Here is a 25,288-nt window from a genome sequence, read left to right on the forward strand (position 1 = left end):
ATGACGTGGATAAAACAATTTTCCTCATCTCATATTGATCATTCAAATACTAATAATATATAATAATAATAATAATAATAATAATAATAATAATAATAGACAACAAATGCAAAAGAAGGAAACTTGAAGAAGACTGAAGAGAATAAATATGTGAGACAAACTTAAACAGCAATCAAAGTATAAAGTGGAAAATCAATCAAACTAATTCGAGTAACATTCCTACGATCTCATTTGTGAGACGAATCAATCCTACCCATATTTATAATAATAAGTAATATTTTTGACATAAAATGTAATATTTTTTAATAAATAACCCATACAAAAAATCCGTCTAAAAAAATGATCTTTGAGACCGTCTCATAAGAGTTTTTGTCAATTCATTAAAGCATTTTTTACTCTTTCTCCATTTTTTGATTGATCGTTACAAAATAAACCTAGAATAAAATCTTATTTAATTTTCTTTCTTTTTTTTAAAAAAATAAAATAAAACAATACATGGACTACATATATATTTTACTCCATAAATAAAGAAACAAATATCCCAATTATTTAATATGCTACTATTTGAATGGATTATTATGTCATCGTTCCTTTTTTTTTTTTTTGCCCGATAACTGTACTGTTTGTATGTCATATGGGGTAATTCTCAGTTTCTCTCATTCCAAATTTTGATCCCAGATTATAATTTAGCAATCATGATTTTCAACTACTATTGTACTTATCCTTATCATAAAGTTTCTAAATATAAATCGAGCATAGATGTATAATATGATAATAATAATAAATTAAAAGATATTAAATCAAATAATATAAAAGTGGTGGTAAAACATGAATTGTTTATCCATAACATCAAAGATTGACTTAATGCTTTTAGTTTTTTTTTGATAAAAAAGTATAAAAGTATTATGAAACTAAGATTTTATTGTAAATTAAACTGATTAAATTATATTATATTTTGGAAAGTTTAATAAGAATAAAAACATTGTAAAATAATTTGTAATAAAAATGAGGTATATTTCGCCGTATATGAACAGCTTCCAGTTTATGGGTTGCTGACATTCATTAATTGCAATACACAAAAAGAGTAAAGACGCAGGTGAAACCTACAAAGAATTCATAAACATCCCACGCCAATTTCTTTAACCAACAACTACCCGATTCATTTTGTACGTTTCTCCACCCTTGAAAATTTTTCCGGTTTAATCCCAGAAATACTCCAACTTTAATTTTCTTGGGTTCATCGTAAACTTTTTCCTCTCTGTTTTTTCTGTCGCGGGGTCTGGAATTTTGTGATATTTGTTCATGTTTTGAGGTCTCAGTGACGGGGGAAAAACGATGAAACCAACGAATAATCATATGTATAGGAGCTCATTTTCATCAGTGTTGGTGAAATTTGCGGTCTGTTTTCTGCTTCTTAGCCTTGCTTATCGCCTCTTTTCTTCGAGTTTTCCGCTGTCTTCACCGGTTGCGATTCATGGAGACGAGACCGTGTTGAATTTGGACAAGAAGTTGCCACCTCAAGTGGCGGAGCCTCCGGAAAATGTCGACGATGTTTCGGCGGATCTTGATGGTTTTACTTCTCGAAATGGTGGGTGAAATTTCATTCGTTTCCCGAATCCATGCATGAATTTTGTTGGGTTTTTTTTAAAAAAATTACTTTCTTGGTTTTTGTGTGTGTGCTTGTGTTTGGGTTCAGCAGTAAAAATTGAATCTTTAAATTAATTAAGCATTTTCTAGGTTGTGATTTCAAAAGTGACATGCAATCAGTAAAACAAGAAACTTGAATATTTTAATGCATTTTTGCTCTGCTCGGTCAAGAACAGAGAGTCTTTTCATGGGGTCGGATTTGTATGTTTTCTGTAGCAAAATTACGCATGAAATTTGTAAAAGAAGAATTTCAAATGTTTGTTCACTCTTCAGTTATATGCCACTGATTCAATTTAGACTGATATTTTTTTATTTTATTTTTCCGCTTTTCTAGTTACAGAGAAATGCAACTTATTCACAGGGAATTGGGTTCCTGATCCTAATGGTCCAATGTACACTAACACAACCTGCTACACCATTGAAGGTCCACAAAATTGTATGAGGAATGGAAGGCCAGATTCCGATTACATTTACTGGCAGTGGAAACCAAGGGATTGTGGTTTACCTAGATTTGATCCGAAGAAATTTCTGAAGATAATGAAACATAAGTCACTGGCTTTTATTGGTGATTCGATTATGCGTAATCACGTGCAGTCGTTGCTATGCCTTCTCTCGCAGGTATGCTGGCTAATGTTGAATTTGATAAGTAGTATCTTTGGGAAATCTCCATTGATCAAATGTTTGCGCTTTTTACCCTCCATTGTATTGTTGAGTAGCTAAAATTGCCTCTGCTTGGGTTTGTGTTACAATTTAGAAGGTTTGACTTGCATAATAACCATCAAATATAGGTGCACTGACATGCCTTTGGTCCTATAATTGTAATCTACGCGTCAAAATCTTTTATGCAACTCAAAATTTTCATGCACATCTAATTGCTTTGTGTAAATGTGTTGACCTATATTAGTCTGGGCTTTGTTGGAGTATTAGATAATAGTAATTATGAGATCGATCTTCAGTTGAGAAATGATGTGTTCCGATGTCCTGTATGTCCATGGTGGCCGTGTTAATTACTTGATAATCAAAGGAAATAAGCAATAACTCATGACTTCGATTTTGTTTATAATCAAGATTCCCTTCTTTGATATGCCAAGAACATTGTTTGGGTTATAGTCCTTTCACAGTTCAATTTTCAACAGTCCCTTCCATTCGCATCAGCACCCCAATTTACAGCAACTAGATTTGATACTTGTATAAGTCGAGTGGTTTCTTAGCCTCTGTTGATGTTAAGTTTCATAGCAAATCATCATGAATTCTCAGCATTAATTTTTAGCCTTTGGTTGATCCGCAGATGTAAAGGGCACAATCTCTCATGATTTCGTAAGCAAGATTCACTCTCACTCTGTTTTTTCAGGAACATTAGATCATGAACGAATAACATAATTGTTACCAATTGACCAGAATTGCTTATAATGAATGTTCTGGTTTGAACTTGTCATTTCCCTTCTTTTCAGGCGGCCAGAGAACGAGGAGAATACATATAACTTAATTTTGATCTTGATTCTCAAAATCTTGAACAACTTCAGTGCCTTGCTTTGAACTCCAACAAGAATCTGTAGTTGCATGTTTCTGTAACCACCTTCATTCATTTATTTTCGTCCCCGAATTCCGTAGGGACTGTAATGCAACCTGGTGCAATTAATTATAACCATTATGATCTTGCAGGCCGAGCTTGCTGTTGAAGTCTACCATGATGAGCCATACCGAAACCGAAAATGGTCTTTTCCTTCTCATAACTTCACTGTCTCGGTAATTTGGTCTCCGTTCCTTGCCAAAGCCTCCATATTCGAAGACGAAAATGGAGTTTCATCAAATATGATCCAGCTCCATCTCGACGAACTAGACAGTGTTTGGACACAGCAGTACGATGATTTCAATTACATCATGATAGCAGGAGGGAAATGGTTTCTAAAATCTGCGATTTACTACGAGAACAACACCGTGGTAGGGTGCCATAACTGTCACAATAACAACATCACGCAACTGGGATTCATATATGCTTATCGTAAGGCATTAAACTCGACTTTGAAGTTCATCACCAGTTCGAAGCACAAGCCGTATATTTTCATCAGAACAACCACCCCGGATCACTTTGAGAACGGGCAATGGAACACCGGTGGCTACTGTAACAGGACAAGGCCATTTCAAGAAGGCGAGGTCGAAATCAATGACACGGATGGGATAATGAGGAGCATCGAGCTTGAAGAGTTCGAGCGCGGGGAAGCCGTAGGGTTGGAAAACGGGCTGATTATGAAACTATTCGACACCACGGTTCTTTCGCTTCTGAGGCCAGACGGGCATCCGGGAGCTTATAGGCAGGTCAATCCATATGAAGGAAAGGATAAAAATGCAAAGATTCAGAATGACTGTTTACACTGGTGTTTGCCAGGGCCTATCGATTCTTGGAATGGGTTGATGATGGAAATGGTTCGTAGAGGCACAAATTGATGTTGGTTTCAACTTCAGGTTTTGTAAGCCTTGTTTTATATTACTAGTAAAAAACACGTGTATCGCACGTGGAGCATATATTACTTTGAAATCATGACATATCTCTATATTTGGTCGATACATTAACATGATAACAAATATTACAAGACATATTAGTGTTTGGGATAACTTCTAAGAATCGCTGAAAATTTTGTTAAGAAAAAACTGAGAAGTGCTTTCTATAAGCTCTACAAAACACTATTTAGATCCCGTTTGGATTTTGTAGAGATTTTTTAAAATAATTTTTTTTTAAGCTATAATTTTTTGCTTTTGAAAAAGCTCTTTTTTGACTTAAAAAAGTGTTTTTTTAAGCACTTATTTGGTCATCCAAATACCGTATTAACTGAAAAAACATTTTTTTTTTAAAAAAAGTGCTTTTCTGGTCCGGCTTTTGTAACCAAACGGGGCATTAATTCTTTTTTGCCCCATAAAGGATTCGTAAATTTCATATACGCATACGCTGCTAAATCCTTTAGTATTCTCAATCCCAAATACTACCTAAATTGTAAATGAAAATTTCACATCAACTGGACTTAGAGGGTGTTTCGCTAAACTTATTAAAAAGAGCTTATAAGCTCCTAGTGCTTAAAAGTTGTTTTACGAGCTTATAAGCTGTTAGAACTTATTTTAAAAATAAGTTGTTAAAGTTTCTGGGTAAACTTATTTTAAATAACTTAAAGATGTTGATATGTTTGGTATTATAAGATCTTTTTATGGTCAAAATTACCAAAAGAGGTATAATTCTATGAAAATAAAATTTTGAATTATACACATACGAAAATAGTTTTAGAATAAATATATGTTAAAAAATAAAATTGTTTTAATATTTTACTTTAGAAAAATTTATGTGATTTGTAATTTTTTTTAAAAAAATAATATTTAATATTTAATGGGTGAAGGTTATGATGGAGATTTATGAAAATATTCAAGGATATTTTAGAGAGATGAAATATAAAAATAAGATTTTTTTGAAAAAAGTACATCCCCTCTTACTTTTTTAAAAACAGCTTATAAGCTGTCAAACAGCTTATTTTGACAGCTTATAAGATGTTTTTAAAATTTTTTGCCAAACAAAATTTGAGAGCTTAAAAGCTCTAAAACAACTTATAAGCTGTTTGCAAGAGCTTTTAAGCTCTCCCAAACACCCTCTTAAATCAAACAAACAAATACATAACAAGACAAAGCCACAAAGAAAACCTCCAACCAAAACACGAAAATCTTTGATGGACCTGCATAACGAAGAGAATGGTTAGAAAAGTTTTCCAGTGCTTTGATGAACCTGCATCACCCGAACGGATAATTCCATCTTATCTTTTCATCACCTGGGTAATGAAAAGAACGTTAGAGGTGCTAGGATTATCCGACGAAAAGCTTTTAAGAGCTAAAATGAGAACTTAAGTTCAAAATGATCGCGTTCCATAACATTATGATTATGGTGCTTGAAAGAACATGTTGTGCACATGTCTTTTAAATTATTTTCTTATTACATTCAATTTCTATATTTATAGTTTTGCCTTTCTTAGAACAAGTTTTAAAATTGGTAATATCAGTTATATCTTGATTCGAAATATTTGATTCTGATGATATATTGTTTTCATGCTTTGTAGATTCTTATTTATGGAAATATATTGAAGATCTATTTATAGGAGTGCTTGGACCGAGAGAGAAAAAAACGACGAGATAGAGAGATCAAGAGAGTGAAACATAGAGAGCAAAATACATAGAGAAAGTACTGCAGAAATTCTAGAGTATTGAAGTTCGATCATTGAAGAATTTCTGAAGAGATACTACTGCTACGTTGTGTTGCCGAGTAGTGTTGGAAACACTGAAGAACACACGAATGAAGTGTTGTTAAGAAAGTGTTTCTTTGGTTTTCGTTTTTCGGCTTAGAACTTCCTATTGATGTTTTATTCTAGTTTTTAATAGTTTTTAGGAAGTCATTTATTTTCTCAATCTGTTGAGAAAAGTAGTTTTTCATTAAACAATCGCTAGTTGGTTTTTTGTAAACTGATTTGATTTTCTAGTGATTATTTCGCCATGAGGCATTGTACAAGTACTTAGTACTTGTGCATAATTATTTTTGTTTTATTTACTTTTACTGTTAGTTAATTATTCTGCTGCATAGTGTTATCGTGAAGTGTTGACAACACTGAAAGATAACACATAATCGAATATTTATTTCTGGTATTTCTGTGATTTCAGACTGTCCAAACCTTACAATTGGCGTCAGAGACATTCACTTGACGATACTAAGTGTGATTCTGTTTTTGTGTTTGACACATCACAATGGAGATACCTTATTCAGGAACTGCTCAACGCCCTCCAATCTTGGATGGATCCAACTATTCTATCTGAAAAGTTAGGATGCGTGTCTACATCAAATAGATTGATGAAAAGGCATGGCAGCGTGTGCTACAAGGATGGAATCCACCAAGAAGAACTAATGGAGAAGGAGATTTTCTCCTCAAACCAGAAACGGAATGGAATACCGATGAAACTGCTGCTTCGAATATGAACAACAAAGCTCTTAATGCTATATTTACTTCTCTTGATTCTAATATGTTTTCACTGATCACTAACTGTGTATATGCTAAACAGGCTTGGAAAAAACTTCAAATGCACTGTGAAGGATCCGATAGTGTGCGTCGAATCAAAAGAAGGATTCTCACTACTCAGTTTGAAAATCTGAGAATGGAAGAAAGTGAGACAATTGATGATTATGAACGCCGCTTGAGGAAGATCGAGAATGAGGCAATTGATCTTGGTGATGCTATTTCTAACGAACGTTTAGTGAGAAAAGTGTTGAGATCACTGCCGAAAAGATTTCAAATGAAGATTTGTGCCATTGATGAATCAAAAGACACATCAATTCTGGGATTGGATGAATTGATGAGTTCACTTCGAACATATGAGTTAGAGATGAATTTTGGAAAAAAGGACAAAGGTAATTCTATTGCACTTCAAGTTTCTAATGACTCATACAATGATTTTGTTGATCTGACACAGGGAGTCAACGAGTCTGACTTAGGAGATGATTCAATCGCCTTTCTTACCAAACAATTTGGTAACTACATGAAGAGAATGAGAGATTATAAGAAACCTGGTCAGAAACCCAAAGTTTTGAATGCTCCTGCTGTTGGAAAACCATTGAGGATATGCGGACCAGAACAGAATACTATCCCTTCAAAGAGTCAAAATCACTTTCAGAAAGAAGGAAAAACACTGAATATATCGAAGAAGTTTGAATCTGTGAAGTGTCATGAGTGCACAGGATTCGGTCACTATGCTAATGAGTGCCCAACCAGACTTCGCAAAGGAATGTGTGCTTCCCTAAGTGATGATGAAGATGAGGAAGGAACAAAACAAGGAGAAGAAGAGACTCACAATGCCCTTTCAGTTTTGGTGCTACAGAAGAAACACAGTGTTATCACAGGTGTCACAACACTTGGTCACAACACTGACCAAAAATTAATTTGTCTGAATGCATCTGTTTCTGGAGACTCAAATCAGGAAGCTGGTGAAGTAGAACTGTCTTGGGATAATGCTCAGAAGATGTATGAAGAATTGTATAATGACTGGATATTAAGAAACAAGACAAATTCTGCTTTAACAAAGGAGAACAGTAAACTGAAAGCTTCAGTGGCTAGACTTGAAGTTGTTCTGAGCAAGAAGGATTTAGAACTAGGCAAGGTCAAAGAAGAGCTTGGAAGAGCCAATGCAACTCTCGCAAAGTATAATTCAAGAAAGACCAAGTTGGATTCAATTCTGATGATGGGAAAAGATGATAGAGCTGGTCTAGGATTTCATAATAGCAAGTTTGAAGTTGGGGAGTCGTCACAAACTGTTTTTGTCAAAGAGAACAATAACTCTGCTAGTGTTCCAATTGCAATTCCAAAGGAAAAACCAATTTCATTGAAGACACAAGCTCCTATTCAAAGGAAAAAACAAAGGAAGCGTAGGTTTGTTTGTCATTACTATCACAAGCAAGGTCACATCAAGCCTTACTGTTTCAAACTCAGGTATAACTATATGTACTGGAATTCCAGGCAAGAACTGTCATCAGTGTTGCCAACACTGAACCAGAACACTGCCAGGAGGAAAAATACTGAGAAAAAGGTTTGGGTACCAAAAGCTAAATCCAGTTGTAATGTTGTTTATACTTCCTTAAAAACTAATGTTGCAGGTCATTGGTACTTCGACAGTGGCAGTTCACGCCACATGACAGGATTGAAGAAGTATCTTTCTGACTATGTTGAACAGGATAAAGGAAAAGTGACTTATGGAGGAGGAGCCAATGGAAAGATTGTTGGAAAAAGAACTTTGAATGTAGAAGGACTGTCTAAGCTACACAATGTTCTACATGTTGAAGGATTAAATGCAAATCTTATTAGCATTAGTCAACTTTGTGATGATGATCCTTATGTTAAATTTGATAAGAATTTATGTCAAGTTTTTGATAAAAGTAATTCGTGTGTTTTGACAGGGTCTAGATCATCGGACAACTGTTATCAATTTGGAGAGGAACTTGCTTGCAAATTTACCAAGGTTGATGATTTGAATTTATGGCATCAAAAGTTGGGACATGCCAACTTCAAAGTATTGAAAAAACTGAGCCAGTATGATGCTGTACATGGGATGCCAAATTTAACTTCTGGAGTTTCATATGTGTGTGGAGACTGTCAAAAAGGTAAGCAAACTCGTGTGTCACATCCAGTGTTACAACACTGTGGGACAACACGATGTCTTGAACTCCTATACATGGACTTAATGGGACCTATGGAGGTTGAAAGCTGTGGAGGTAAGAGGTATTCATTTGTGTGTGTTGATGACTTTTCAAGGTACTCATGGATAAGTTTTTTAAGAGAAAAGTCTGAAACTTTCGATGCTTTCAAAAAATTGATAAAGCAGATCACTAATCTGTTTGCTTTGAAGGTTATCAGGATTCGAACTGACCATGGTAAGGAATTTGAAAACTCGTTGTTTGATCAATTATGTGAAAAGGAAGGTATATCACATGAACATTCAGCACCTAAGACACCTCAGCAGAATGACATTGCCGAAAGGAAAAACAGAACCCTACAAGAGATGGCAAGGGTTATGTTAAGCTCCAAAAATATTGCAAAAAGATTTTGGGCTGAGGCTTTAAATACTGCATGTCACATTTCCAATAAGGTATATTTAAGGAAAGGTTCTACTATGACATCCTATGAAATTCTCATGGGAAAGAGGCCTAACCTTAAATATTTTCATATTTTTGGATGCATATGTTATGTTTTGAATGACAGGATGCAGTTGGATAAGTTTGATTCAAAAAGCGATAAGTGTTTATTTCTTGGATATGCTTTGAATAGTCGAGCTTATCGTGTGTTTAACTTGAGAACTAGAACTATCATTGAATCTATTAATGTGGTATTTGATGATTATGCTGATCTGAAGGGGAAAACAATTGAAGACAATATTGATGATCTGCTAGATACTGTCTCTTCACAGACTGATTCCAGTGTTGTCAATAGTGTTGTCCCTCCTGAAAAATCACCCAGCACAACACTGAGTCCAACACTGAATATGAATGAACAGAGTACAGAAGAACAAGATGATTTTGAAGATGAAATACGAGATGCTGGACATGATGTACCTAGAAAGATTCAGAAAAACCATCCTACTTCACAAATCATAGAAGATGCACAAGGAAGAATGCAGACCCGAAGAAAGGAAAAAGTTGATTATCGAAAGATGAGTGGGTTAGTGTGCATGACTTCCGCATACTCTCAGGTAAGACATTCTTGCTTTGTGTCTAGTATTGAACCAAAAAATGTTGGTGAGGCTTTAAAAGACGAGTTTTGGGTCAATGCTATGCATGATAAACTTGAACAATTTGTTAGGAATGATGTGTGGATCTTAGTTCCTCCACCTGATCATAGTAATATCATTGGAACAAAGTGGATTTTTAAGAACAAAACTGATGAATCAGGAAATATTGTGAGGAATAAGGCGAGGTTGGTAGCTCAAGGGTATACACAAGTTGAGGGGGTGGACTTTGATGAAACCTTCGCTCCTGTAGCCAGAATAGAATCTGTTAGATTATTGTTGGATATTGCATGTCACATGAAAATGAAACTTTTTCAAATGGATGTAAAAAGCGCATTTTTGAATGGAATTTTGAGTGAAGAAGTTTATGTAAGACAGCCTAAGGGATTCGAAGATCCACATCATCTTGATCATGTTTATAAATTGAAGAAGGCCTTATATGGATTGAAACAAGCCCCTCGTGCTTGGTATGGAAGGCTCACGGAGTATTTGCTTGACATTGGATTCAAAAGAGGTGAGGTAGATAAAACACTTTTTGTTCAAAAAGTACAAAGTAAACATTCTTATCTGTCAAATCTATGTTGATGACATAATTTTATGTGCTTTATCTAAAAAACTTGTAAATGATTTTGTTGAAAGCATGACTGCTACCTTTGAAATGAGCATGGTAGGTGAGTTGAATTACTTTCTAGGATTACAAGTGAAACAAATGAGTGATGGAATCTTTTTGTGTCAAAGCAAATATGTTAAGAATTTGGTGAAAAGGTTTTGTACTGATCATGTTAGACATATGAAAACACCAATGGGAACTAATGAAAAACTGTGCAAATACAGTGTTGCTGACAGTGTTGCTGACACTTTATACAGAAGCATAATTGGAAGTCTGTTGTATCTAAGTGCAAGTCGACCTGATATTATATTCAGTGTGTGTTTGTGTGCCCGATATCAATCTGATCCTAAAGTCACACATATGAAAGCTGTAAAAAGAATTTTGAAGTATGTTGCTGGCACTTTAGACTTAGGGTTATGGCATACTAAAGAAATCAATACTAATTTGGTAGGCTATAGTGATGCTGATTGGGCAGGAGATGTTGATGAGAGGAAAAGCACCACGGGTGATTGCTTTTATTTGGGTAACAACTTGGTTTCATGGTACAGTAGGAAGCAGAACTGTGTGTCACTTTCCACTGCTGAATCCAAATATGTGGCAGCGGGAAGTTGTTGTTCTCAATTAATTTGGATGAATCAAATGCTACAATACTATGGTCTTACAAGTGAAACACCAATTGTGTATTGTGACAACTCAAGTGCTATAGATATATCAAAAAACCCAGTACAACACTCTCGAACTAAATACATTGACATAAGACATCACTTCATTCTAGATTTAGTTGAGAAGAACATGATCCATATGGAGTTTGTTGGGACCAATAACCAACTGGCCGATATTTTTACAAAAGCATTAAACTTCGAGAGATTCTCCAATATTAGGAAATCTCTCAACATGTGTTATTTATAAGCACTCATGGTTGCTGTCCTTAAGTGTTGCCAACACTGACGGAAAACACCAAACATGCATGAGCATTTTTAGGACTTTAGGCATACTTCATATTCATAATGTTCTATGTTTTGCACTGTTTGATAATACTGACTGACACTTTGTAGTTCTTCTGTCAAAGTTATTTTCAGAACACACTTGCCATGAAAATATGCTTTAAACCACGAAGTAGTTGAGGGATGTTCGTGTATTCCATGATCTTGTCCCATGTGAAAAATGGTTTTAAAAATTAAAAAGCATGGTTTGATAAAATTTCAGTGGCCAATGTCTTGAAAATCAAACTAAAATCGAAAGAAAATTGGAAAAAGCTACCTAAGAGAGTCCAATGAAGACCGTTATTTTAGTGTGCAGGCTACCACTTCTGAATCAAAATAAAAAGAAAAAACACATGGCTCTAGAAGTGTGACAAATTCAAAAGTATTTTGAAGACTACAGTGTTGTTGGGAAGTGTTGCCAATACTGGTGCTAACACGTGCTGCACACACTTTGCATGCATCATTTTTGATCTAATCTCATTACATTCTGTTTTAGACATAAATTAGGTCATGCATTTTGCATTTATTGTGATCATATCGTGCTCAGGATTAACAGTTCAAAGACGAACAAAAATTGGAAAAATTGCCCAACTTGCTGAAAATTGAATTGATTGAGATTGAATATGTTTCAGTGGAGTTAAAACTCGATGTGGAGTTATTTATTTTTGGGGAATATTGATATATTCTTAAGTAAGAGTTTCAGGGTATCCTTAATTAATCAAATTTAATTTCCTTAATTAGAGAGATTTTTTTTCCCGTTGGAGAATTGTTACCGTTAGGGGGAGATTCTTAGTCTGATATGAGAGATAGAGGCTTTTGATTTTTTTTACCTTTTGAACCCCATATTCCTATATATTTCTAAGCACTGTAGAAATTGATCTTATCGTCTTCAATCTTTTCTAACTCTCTCTGCAAAAATTCTCTGAAACCCTTAATTTCTATATTGTTTATAATGGCAGGCAAAGCTTTCGATTCGCATGATATACGATCGGAGATGGGTTATCAAGAGGAAGCCAAGCCTTCGGAGCTATCTTTTGATCCTATTCTCTCGATTGTACCTGTTGCCATTCAACCTACACCGTTGGCAGAAATTGCTCCAGGAGAACCCGGGAACGAAATCGACCTTGAGAATCCTCCTGATTTCTCAGTGTTGAATCGTGTGTTCCCAACACAGCCAATAGCGAGAAGGTCAAAGCGCCAAGCGGGCTTCAACCCCGATTTTACTACCAATAAGAGATTTCGTGGTAAGGGGGAGACTTCACGTCCTATTTTGGATGATCCAGATTTCTCATCTGGAGATGATTCTACGGATCAGAATTTTGAGGTGGTTGCTAGGACAAAAGCCGTTGTTGCTGAAAATGCCAAATCAAAGAAAGGAGTTTCTACTGATGTGGCTTCTACTGAGAAAGAGTCATCTAGTGCTGCTATTGCTGATGATACCACAAAGCCAACCACAGAGGCTCCAGTGTCTACTGATGAGGAAATTTCACTGGCCACTTTCATGGCGAATATTCGGAATACCAAAGCTAAACCAGTTGCACCTTCACAAGTTCCATCTGATGGTGATGAACCAGATGCTGAAATGTTGCAAGAGTTTGAGAATAACCGGCCTCAGGAGTCTGATAGTTCATCTTCTTCGAGTTCTGAGGAAGAATACTATGAGGATGTTGCTTCTGATGGTTCTGAAAGTTCTGAGAAACAAGCTGCTGATGACAGTGTTGCCAACACTGATGACAACACTGCTGCTGAATCTGACTCTGATATTGATCCTGCTAAGGCATACAATCTTTAGTTTTATTCAAAGGAATCTGCTGATGAATGGGAAGCTCTGTCTGGAAAAGACTGTTGGAAAGAAAGAAATATTGATGAAGTGTCCTTCGAAAAGCAGAACTTGGTGACTTTCTTGAAACAGCAGAATTTATTTTCTACTTTCACCACTGCCGGACCATTTTCAAGAAGAGTTGTGTTAGAATTTTACTACAATCTGAACATGAAGACTGGAGATGAAGAATCATTTAAGTTTGGAAGAGTGTACATCCGAGGAAAGGTGTATGATTTTACTCCTGTTTTGATCAATGAGCACTACAATACTCCTGATATATGATGATGCAGTTACTGAGGATTTGATCAAGTCACTAAAGTGATCACTGGAGGAATGGTTCAAAAATTTCCACTGCACCCAGACAGGTTGTCAGCTGCAAAGCTTACTTCTTTCTTTTCTGTGCTTCACAAAATTGCGATCAGGAATTGGATGTCATCTACCAATACAACAGTGGTAACTAAGCCACAAGCTCTTGCGCTGTTTTCCATTGGTACTCAAGCTCCTTTGGACTTTGGTAATTTGGTGTTTGAAAATATTATGACCTTTCGAGAAGGTGGTTGGAAAGCAACTAAGTTTCCGTTTCCTTCATTGATCTATGGTATGCTGGAATTTCAAGGCTTCACGAAAGAGGATGATGAAGAATTGATTGGAGGAGATGAGCTTATCAAGATCGCACCTAGTTTGCTGAAAGGAAATAGGATGATTGATCTACCATGGACTGGTGCTGTACCCAGTGTAGCCAACACTGAGTCTGTTCCACCTATGACTATTCACAACACTACTGTAATTATGTTGAATTCTACTGCAATTCGTGCTCAAATGGCTCATGCTGAACTGAAAATTGCACAAGCCAAAGCTGATCTGAAGTACTATGAAGCCTTAGTGGCTGAGTACAGGACTAAACTTGGACTACTAGGGCCCTCTGGACAAAAAGGGGGAGTAGGATCAAGTGCTGAGCAAGCTGAAGAGACAGATGATTAGATGTGGTTGATCATAATTGGTTTTAGGATTTTTTTTCTTATCCTTATCTTTTATTTTTGTTATTTATTATTTTGCTCTAAGTTAGTAATATATTTTTGAGTTGATTAGGTTGTGCTCTTTATTACTCTCTGATATGATATTAAACTATTTGCTACTCTGATCTAGTAAGTGTTGAGAGTTGGTGTTGCCAACACGACCATACAACACTATGTTCTGAGATGATTAAATTCAGGGGGAACTTTAGTTGCATAAGATAGGGGGAGTTATTTGCACTTATGTGTGTTTTGTCCATAAAGAAAAAAAGGGGGAGTTTGAAAGAACATGTTGTGCACATGTTTTTTAAATTATTTCCTTATTACATTCAATTTCTATATTTATAGTTTTGCCTTTCTTAGAATAAATTTTAAAATTGGTAATATCAGTTATATCTTGATTCGAAATATTTGATTCTGATGATATATTGTTTTCATGCTTTGTAGGTTCTTATTTATGGAAATATATTGAAGATCTATTTATAGGAGTGCTTGGACCGAGAGAGAAAAAAACGACGAGATAGAGAGATCAAGAGAGTGAAACATAGAGAGCAAAATACATAGAGAAAGTACTGCAGAAATTCTAGAGTATTGAAGTTCGATCATTGATAAATTTCTGAAGAGATACTACTGCTACGTTGTGTTGCCGAGTAGTGTTGAAAACACTGAAGAACACACGAGTGAAGTGTTGTTCAGAAAGTGTTTCTTTGGTTTTCATTTTTCGGCTTAGAACTTCCTATTGATGTTTTATTCTAGTTTGTACTACTTTTTAGGAAGTCGTTTATTTTCTCAATCTGTTGAGAAAAGTAGTTTTTCATAAAACAATCGCTAGTTGGTTTTTTGTAAACTGATTTGATTTTCTAGTGATTATTTCGCCATGAGGCATTGTATAAGTACTTAGTACTTGTGCATAATTATTTTTGTGTTATTTACTTTTACTGTTAGTTAATTATTCTGCTGCATAGTGTTATCGTGAAGTGTTGACAACACTGAAAGATAACACAGACTCGAATATTTATTTCTGGTATTTCTGTGATTTCAGACTGTCCAAACCTTACAGCGCTTTAATATTTTTCAGTCATAACTTTAATAATGGTTCGTAATAACCCTTACATAACAAAGAATTTTGTTTCCGGGTGACGTTGTCTTCCATAAATATTTATTTCATCATATTGTTGTTTCAAATACTCGACTGATTTAGGTCTTGTACATTGACATTGTAACCGTACCTCACTTCAACTTTTCAATGATTTTAGTGACGTTGCAACTTCCGCCATACAAACTCGCGGTTTTGTTTTCCCATTTTAATCAACGGGGAAAAATATATACTAGAAACGGTGCGTGAGTAAAACGTATTTATTATTGAGAATTAAAATATTACAATTAAGCATCATAGTATGTTTAATTTACTGTAACCTACGTTAGAGGAGTGAGGATCCTATATGTAATAAATGACATGTAAATGATCGAATTTGTGCGGGGTGGGGGTTGGGGTGGTGGGAAGGGAATTCATATAAATTTGATCGAATTTTTCAATGCACATTTCTAATAATATTAATCAGTTTAAATATATGGAAACGAGAGAAATATTGGCGAGGCTATATTTAAATTGGATTAAAATTAATATTACGTTTTTATCAATTTATTATTATATGTTTTTTAATATCTTAGTTAAAATAATAATTTTTATATTTGGGTAAAAAATGTTTTCAGTTTTATCATATCTTAATATTTTATTAAAAGACCCTCTAATTAACTTAAATTTTAATTAATTGGTAAATCATGATTTGAAATTACCATTATATCATAACTTAATTTTCAATAAACCCACAATTATTAGACAAAATTGTGAGATTTGTTTGCTTGTGAGATTGTTTTCGAAGGACTAGAGTCTGCCTCTATACATAGGCATCGGGCACCAGTAGTCTGGCAGCTGAAGCACCAACGGACATCCAGCTGAAGGGTCTCATCCAGAAGCTTCTCAGGGTGTGGAAGGTCAAAATCGAAAAATAAAATAGCAAAAGGTGGCCAACACTTGGTAGGCAATTTTGCTTTGATCGGTTCGACATTCGACGCACCCAGGTCGCGCTCGTACGCTTGCACACAAGTCAAGCCTATTTCAGTGCAAATCGAGCCCTTGATTTGCACCCCCCCTGCGCAGGCGCGCGCGAGAGAGAGCCTTTTGACCAATCATTCTTACACCTTTACAAAGTATAACACAATATAAGCACACCCATACCAAGTTCTTTTTCAAATGTGAGACACTCAATTTTTTTCACACTTACACATCCACATAACAAGCCCAATTTCTTGTCCAAAATTTCATTCACATAATGAAAGCCCAATAGCTTAACCAATTTTCATTCACATAATGAAAGCCCAATTATCCTAAAAAGTCCAACAGATAATTTAAATTAGGAAGGTGACCCAATTAGTTGAAGATAATTTGTGATACCCCTATATTTGTGATACCCCTATCCCACATTAAAAAATTGAAAGATTTAAAATAAGTTTATAATAGTTTACAATAGACTTCTATAGCAACTTGAGTTAATCATTTTCGTAAAAGTGAGGAGGAATACAAAGTAGTTGCTATAGGAGTCCATTTTGCAGTCGCGCAGGCGCGGGTCTGGGCCCGAGATATGACAGAATGGTATCAGAGACATTCTCCAGCAGAAACCTCGAGAAATAAGTGATATGCGGGGCAAAGTGTTATGTGCGTGGGAGCCACATTTGAACCGGGGGGGGGGGGGGGGGGCGCAAAGTGCTACATAAAGGGAGCCACCTCTTGAACCCATCGCGACGAGAACGTCGAGTTCTAAAGAATGGGTGATTGTGATACCCATGTCCTACATGGAAAAAAATGAAAGATTTAGAATGAGTTTATAATAGGTTACAATGGACTTTTATAGTAATTTGAGTTAATCATTTTCGTAAAAGCGAGGACGAATACGAAATAGTTGCTATAGGAACCCATTGTGCAATCGCACATGCACGGGTCTGGGCCCGGGGCATGACATAATTAAAGACAAAGCTTGAATAATGCGGTTGGTTTTTGCATTTAGCTACGGTCCAAATAGCCCCTTGCCACAGTGCTATTTTTAGAAAGAAGACAAAAGTCTGTGACACGATCTGCATCAATGTCGATTATTTTTGGAATAGAATTACACCGGCTATTTTTATGGACGTTGAATTCTTGTTTACAAATACTTGAAAAGAATGACAAAGAATAATCAACAATGCACTGCAAATTTCTCGTACTAAGTTTAAAGTCTTTCAAAAGAACCCAACTCAAAACATTCAAACTCCCAGCACACTTTACTGCAATATCAGATCAATCATGCTACACTTAAAGTTAAAATTTTTTAAATGTTGAAGTGTTGTTATTGTAACTCTATCAGAAAGTGTTCTGATAAGAAATAGCCTTTTTAGATTAAGAACTAGGAGTTCTAGTCAAAAAGTCGGTTGGATTAGGTTTGTGGAAGTGGTTGTATAAATCAAACTCTTCGAGTGAAAATCTTTCTGTGAACTGAAGATGTAGAGAAGTGGAATCTTAGCCTTCAAACTTCTATAAAAAATCTTTGCGTTCTTTTATCTTACTACATTTTAATTTTTTTCACAGTAAGCAGTTTAATTTTTTTTTCAAGAATTTTTCGTACTGACCATCTCAATTTTTATGTAAACTTGTATGTTAAGCAAAATTAAATAATCTAAATGATAACTCAACTTTTTATCACAAGTTCTTAAGAAATTTTTTAAAAGTATTTATTTTCCTTCTAAACATATTTTCAATACTAACACTTTGTAGTTCAAGTTAATATCAATGAATCACTAAAAAAAAAAAACTTCAATACTAACACTTTGTTGTTCAAGTTAATATCAATGAATCACTCAAAAAAAAAACTTTAATATCAATTAATATTAACATCACAATTTTTAATATTTTAAAAGGACTTACTCATAGACATATCTGCAAATATTAGCATGCTGCGTAACAAATCTAGCTTGTCTTAAATAATTGACCTATATCTTCGCATATATTCGAATAGATAGATCCTCTAGAGGGTTAATAGCATTTATCCCCTTGCGAAATTCTTATATATCATAAAATTTTCTTATAAAATTTAATTAACTATTAAGTGCTCAACCTTTTTTAAAAAATAACTTAAAAATCTGTGTCAGAAATCGTTTGTAGACGCGCTTAAAATGCATTTGTTTATGCTTTTTTAAAGCTTTTTATAACTAAGAATTACTGAAATACCCTTCATCCTTGAATATGGTACTTGATAATTTATTTTTCATTGTACATGGTCTTTTTGAATTGGATTATTTTTTAAAAAATTAAATTTTATAAAGCGGAGAAATACCAATATCAAATAATGAAGAATAACACTCTTGTGTAACCGTTACAGAGGATCAACCCATAAAAAAAACAAATACCCACCGGTTTAATAAAAAACAAATTTCAGAAGTCATGGGTTTAATTTAAGAGTGAATTGTCCTAAAATCCCTAATACCCTTCCTAACTTTATTAGAACTCCCTAGGCAAAAGATTATTTACTATAACTCCCTAAGACCACCAAACTTGAATATTTTAATATTTAATTCTTGTGATGGATTTATGCTAATCTATGCTTGAAATCTATAGGTTCTATGCTTAATTTTTAAAGGTTTTATGCTTGAATCTGGAGATTTTGTGCTCATTTGCAGTATAAAGAATTATGCGAAAAAATGGTATCAGAGCTTTAGGTTAATTATTCAGACATAATATTATTCATTAATTCATGCTTTTCTTTGTTGAGGAGAAGATTTTACAAAAAGATGACTTCAAACGAAGGTTTGAATCAAGAGGATTTTATTCATACGAAATCCTATAAACAAGTTAATCTATTCACAATAGATTACTTACAACAGGTTGCGACTAATGCTCTCAAATTTGAAGAGATAAAGAAAAATGATTTCTAACTCTAAATTTTTAGAGATTACCCCAGATTCCTCTAAACTCTCCGGAGATCTTAGAGAAATTCAAAATAAGGTACAATATTACAGCAATCAGTTGTATGAAATACCTCGGCAAATTGAAGAAATCCTTAAGAAACAAGAAAAAATTCTTGGAACTCTAAAGGATCTTCAAAATAAAATCCTAAACCTAGAACATACTTCTGGTTCTAGAAAAGGAAATACAGGAGGAAGGTTACCACTCTCGTTTGGTACCGAACCTTTGTTGCATCAGAAAGGTAAAACCAAAATGGTTCAAAAACCTTTAACTAATGATGAAATGATGATTAATCTTATAAAAGCAATATCAGAGAAAAACACTATCTGATGACTACTTTAAAAATATTAAATCTCGAGGATCTACAAGATCTTGCGGATTCTTTTGCGAATCTCAAAGTTGTAGATCTAAAAATGAATTCCCCTGAGGGTTAACAACCCATGGGAAATCCCCCAAGATATGTGGTAAAAACAGAAGAACCACATAGTGAGTTCCATGTAGGAGAAAATTCACATCCAGTAGGAACCAGATCAAGAAGGAGTAAAATACCACTACATCAAACTCCTTATGAAAAAACTGTTTTAGACCCGATACATCCTTATGGGGTTATGTTAAACCTTGATGTTTTGGACTTCAAAAACAAAGAAGATCTTCTAGATGATTGGACGTCAGCTATGAGAATTGCAGCAGGGACATTAGATCTCAATAAAGAAGGATTCATTAAACTTCTAGAAATGAGTCTAATGGGATCTGTCAAGATCGCATGGGAAATGACTATGGCAGATACGAAGGAATCAATCTTAGCAGGAGAATCCCTCAGCGAGATTGAAGAAAGAATGGCCACCCTATTTAAAGCACAATTCATAGGGGTAGACTATTTCAATAATCAAGATACAGAGAAAAAGAGAAGATATACTCAAGCTCTGTATAGCCTCGAGTTACATGATATCTGTTTAGTTGATGAATACATTATGTTATTCACTAAATACAGATGGAATTCGGAAGTCGAGGAAAATGTAGCTATTCAGCTATTTTTTGCAAAAATGCCAAGTCCCTGGAGGGAAATGCTGATTAAAGAATACGTTCCAGGTAATCTTGATACATTGGAAAGACGCGCGTTCTTTTTGAAAGGAAAATTGGCAGAATGGTGCCATATGGCAGCATTACAAAAGAATTACAAGAAAATAAGGGGTATATATAAGCGTACACCTTTGTGTTGTAGAGAAAATGATCTTCCAACGATCATTGAAAACAGAACACAGGGATTTAAAAGGAAGAAATTCAGAAATAATCCCTATAATAAAAGAATGAAGAGTTCTTGGAAACCAAAAACATTTTGGTCCAAACAAAAAGCCAGATCCTATAGATCAGGTAGAAGAAGTGGACCTACAAGAACGTCCCCAGCAACAGGCTCATCACAAAGCAGGGAAAGAACATCATCAAGAAGAACTTTCAGAAGAACTCATACAAGGGCAAGTGAAAGTTTCAAGGATTGCAACTGCTGGACATGTGGAGCAAAAGGACATATATCTACAAATTGTCCAGAAAACGAGAAAAAATGAGTCAAACTCTTTGAAGCAACACCAGATATGGATGATGCGGTTTTCTTTCAAGATCTAGTTCAAGTATATCAATTTGAGGATATCCCCTCAGATGAAAGCATATACGAAGAAGAGATATTATTTAGTCAAAAAGTTTCTGAGGATGAATCAGAATCAGAGTAAAGAGGAGGTGTTTCGACATGAAACACATGAAAGTTTGGCTGGGTTCTTTAGTCAAACCACGATATCTCATAATATGGTTCAAAGGATTATGAGAGAAAATCCAACACTACAGAAGTACCAAGGATTTTTGACAGGACAAGTTGAAAGAGTTTTAGGAAACCTAGGGCTAAGACAAAGAAGACATAATTTGATTTATAAGGTATCCAGAAGGGAAATGGCGATTCCTATGGAATTAACCAGTAATCAAATTGAGATGCAGTTGATTCCCTTTGAAAAAATTCGATAGGAATTACAGAAATTAAAAGCAGAAGTAGCAAAGACAATGTCTTGGATTCATATTGGAGCAATCCAGATTATGATCAAAGCTACTTTTAAAGAAGGAATAGATTCACCCATAGATATCGTAGTATGCGATAAAAGAATGGGGAATATAGAAGATGCGGTTCTAGGAACTATCTCAGGAAATTTGTGCGCAGGAAAAATTGTGGGAGTTATTTATCCAAGAATAGCCTACAATTTAGCTGATAGAGATTTTAGTCGAGCCTTGACGTTGCATCAAAACTTCAAGGAAAAAAAACTAATGAAGGAAGGTAATAGGCCATATTCTATTACATATCAAATTTCATATGCTCTTTCTAATACTCACCATTCTGAATTATTTATTAGAAATGAGTTCATTGAAATTCCAGAGATATTTGGAAAAGTTGCTCATGCAATATACCCGGAAAGAATCGAGTTTCCTTTAATTCAGGAAACAGATATTCAAATTCAAGACAAACTTGTTCTATACAGAGACCTTAAAATAGAACCCCGAAGGTTATCTTTTCAAGGAGACCGAATGACAAGTAGGAGATGAGACAAATCTTCTATTCAAGAAATTCCACCAAAAGAAAAGGAGTTTTCTATAATAGGAAAAATTAGATCTCCAAAAGGATGAAAAGAAGTAAAAATAGTATTCGAAATTACAAGTCATCGGAATCAGTTCCCTTGTAACTCGATTTACTATTTGGAACAACAAGAAAAAGGAACTTACCAAGGAGTGATAAATATTGGATAATTGGAAGTTCAAATCTATGGAATTCCAGGAAAAGAGATGGATCAGCTCATTCTTGGCCTAGAATTTCTGGAGGACCATAAACCATGGAAACACCTTGAAAAAGGAATAGAGTTTATGGCAAAAGATAAGACTTGGAGGATTCAATAAAAATTCTACGAGATGGAAAACCAAGAGAAATGGATAAGGGACAATCCCTTAAACAGATTCGAAAACTTTGTTTACAAACAGAGGAAGAAGCAACTATTGAAATTAGTAAGTCATGAACATGATTTACTAGGACGCATCGAAGAAGTAGAAAGAAGTAACCATACTCTACCTTCTGAAGCCTTAGGAAAACTAAAGGTGAAAAGTCTTAATCGGATTATTGAGTTGCAACACAGTCTGTTAAAAATGGCAGGGCCATTTAGTAATCCCTTTAAAAAATGACAACAAGTCCTTTCTCCATATACATTCCAATAGGAATGTTGTATGAACAATATAAGGCTGAATACTTTGCAGCTTATATTGACTCGGGAGCAGGAATTTGTACATCAAAAAGAAGAATCTTCCCTGAAGAATGTGAAGAAGAATTGCCAAAAATTGCTGGACGGGATTTCTCTAGAAGAATTTTAATTCTTTGCAAAGGAATAAAACAAGCAGAAATCCTCATGGGAGGAGCAGGTCAAACACCTTGGTACAAGGTAAAGACACCATCAATCTATTTACATGATACAGGAGCTGACATCCTATTAAGAAATAACTTCTTACAAATGTTTAAGAAGTACACACAAGACAATGAGTCAAGAAGACTTATGTTCACTACAATTTGTGATCATAAAATTATCGTTCAAAGACTCAAAGTTGCTTTTTATCGACAATTGTCGATAATCTTTCGCAGCCAGCGTGGTGATAAAGGACAACTTTTTCACCCAAAAATGAAAGATCCAAGAAGGTTTGGAGAAACCATGTTGAAAATAACAACAGAACAAGAACTCCAAACAGAGGATATGGAGCTTCTCAAGGTGACTCTAAATCACAGAGATATAGAGTTAGAAAATAAGGTATCCCTTGAAGATGTCAAAAAGAGGCTCAAAGAAAGTTACAACGAGCATCCTTTGGCATGGTGGGATAGAAATCAACTCAAAGCTAGTCTTACTCTAAAGGAAGGCAAAGAGTATGAATTCGTCAGATATAAGCCTATCCCGATGAACATAACAGATCAAAGGGATATGAGAATAATTATCAAGGAACATTTGGACCTTGGTCTAATCAAAGAAGGAGTTTCACCATATAACAGCCCAGGATTTCTGGTCAGAAATCATGGTGAAATAAAAAGAGGGAACTCCAGGTTAGTTATTAACTACCAAGGTATTAATAAAATCCTGGAGTTTGATGGGTACTTCATACCAAGTAAAGAACACCTAATTAGCTGTGTACGAAATGCTAGAGTGTTATCAAAATTTGATTGTAAGTCTGGATTTCACCAGATTCGAATGGAAGAAGGCAGTAAGAAATTCACAGCCTTCTCTACTCCACAAGGACACTATATTTGGGAAGTTATGCCTATGGGATTGGCTAATGCACCCCAGATATTTCAAAGAAAGATGGATAACCTTTTTAAAGATTATTTTAACTTTATGTTTGTTTATATTGATGATATTCTTATAGCATCAAAAAATATAGACGAACACGTTAAACACTTAGAGATTTTCTCTAAAATTTGTAAACAAGAAGGACTGGTCTTATCTTTAAAGAAAGAAGTCATAGCAACAAGGAAAATTGAATTCCTTGGTATTGAGATTGATGAAACTGGAATAATTCTACAACCCCATATTGTGAAAAAGGTAAAGAATTTTCCAGATAAACTCAAAGACATAAAACAACTCCAGAGTTTTCTTGGAGTAGTTAATTTCGCAGGGATGTTCATTAACAACCTAGCAATGAACAAAAAGTTGTTCATTCCTTTGTTAAAAAAGGATGCTAGGTTTATATGGACCGAAGACCATACTCAAGGGGTAAACCAATTAAAGGAGATATGTAAGAATCTCCCAAAAATGTCTATACCCGAAGATGAAGATGATCTGGTGCTAGTGACGATTGGTGGGCAGCAGTCCTTACCAAGATCACTCCGGATGGAGAAATACCATGCAGATACTATAGCGGTCTTTTTTCAGAATCAGAGGCCATCAGATGACATATCAACGAAAAGGAATTTTATGCAGTTAAAAGGGCTTTCGAAAAATGACCATTATTTTTACTTGCTAAAAAATTCACGCTAAAGGTTGATAACACCCAGGTAAAAGCTTTCTTAAAAAATAAGATTGAATCTAAACCTGAGAAAGCTAGGTTATTAAGATGGCAAGAATTATGTCAAAATTATATTTTTGATATTGTTATTATTAAATCTCATGAAAATATTCTTGCAGATTTCTTAACAAGAGATGGAAGGCAGTGACGTGGATGCCATCATGAAAATGCAGAGGCATCTCAGGGAACACCTTGGGTTGCTTCAAACCGAGTTCAACCAGTTAGCCATTAATGCTGAAATGGCCGGTAGGTTACAACAAGCTGATCGGATCAAAGTATCTAATCGAATTACAGGGTGTATGCAAGCTCAAACACAACTATGGGCTGCTATTCAAGGGCCAATTGTGAAGGCCATAGAGAAACCATTGGTTTCTCATAAACAAGATATGCTAAAACCATTGGTTTTAAAAAAACAAGAAATACAACCACCGGTTGGAAAACAAGATGTTGAGGAATCTAAAACTCAAAAAACAAGTGCTAATCTATCACCAACTTTTGATGATCTAGATGAAACAACAATTGATGAGGATTCCTCATCAAGTCAACCCTCCGCCTCTGGGGTAAAAGAGAAAGAGATCAATTTTAGGCCCAACAGTGACAAGGGCAAATCTAAGATCGATATTAATCCAGCTATTATTTCTCCATTTCAGGTTTATCAACAGAGTTGGGAGAAATTAAGTACAAGAAGTGAAATTAACCCTAACACTTGCAGGGTTGATGTTGCAGGGATATATCCAAGGGTATGGCTAAAAAACAATGTCAATCCTAAGGATGTAAAGCTTTGGTATGAATTTGGAGCCTTGGCCTCAGTTTATACAACGTCACCAAGCTTCCCAGAGATATCACAGTTACCCAAAT

The 25,288-nt window shown here is 35.0% G+C and overlaps 1 protein-coding gene across 2 annotated transcripts; it reads left to right on the top strand.

Annotated features, from left to right (window-relative positions):
• The first annotated feature begins 1,090 nt into the window (after positions 1-1,090).
• LOC140866169 (protein trichome birefringence-like 25) lies at positions 1,091-4,225 on the top strand. Of its 2 annotated transcripts, none has more exons than XM_073271076.1 (3): positions 1,091-1,588; positions 1,982-2,265; positions 3,310-4,225. In XM_073271076.1, the coding sequence occupies exons 1-3, from the start codon at positions 1,336-1,338 to the stop codon at positions 4,090-4,092; spliced, it is 1,320 nt and encodes a 439-aa protein (XP_073127177.1). In that variant the 5' UTR covers positions 1,091-1,335; the 3' UTR covers positions 4,093-4,225. The 2 variants fall into 2 exon arrangements, with proteins under 2 accessions (XP_073127177.1, XP_073127178.1); XM_073271077.1 differs by having other exon boundaries at positions 2,072-2,265.
• The last annotated feature ends 21,063 nt before the right edge of the window (positions 4,226-25,288 follow it).

This window comes from Henckelia pumila, chromosome 4 (genome assembly GCF_033568475.1).
Source record: "Henckelia pumila isolate YLH828 chromosome 4, ASM3356847v2, whole genome shotgun sequence".
NCBI classification, from domain to species: domain Eukaryota; kingdom Viridiplantae; phylum Streptophyta; class Magnoliopsida; order Lamiales; family Gesneriaceae; genus Henckelia; species Henckelia pumila.

What these genes read in the sequence shown, in the direction of transcription:
- LOC140866169 (XM_073271076.1), top strand. Translation starts at nt 1,336, where the DNA reads ATGAAACCAACGAATAATCATATGTATAGGAGCTCATTTTCATCAGTG. An exon ending in TGGTTTTACTTCTCGAAATG is followed by an intron (nt 1,589 to 1,981) that starts GTGGGTGAAATT and finishes CCGCTTTTCTAG; the next exon opens with TTACAGAGAAATGCAACTTA. An exon ending in TGCTATGCCTTCTCTCGCAG is followed by an intron (nt 2,266 to 3,309) that starts GTATGCTGGCTA and finishes ATGATCTTGCAG; the next exon opens with GCCGAGCTTGCTGTTGAAGT.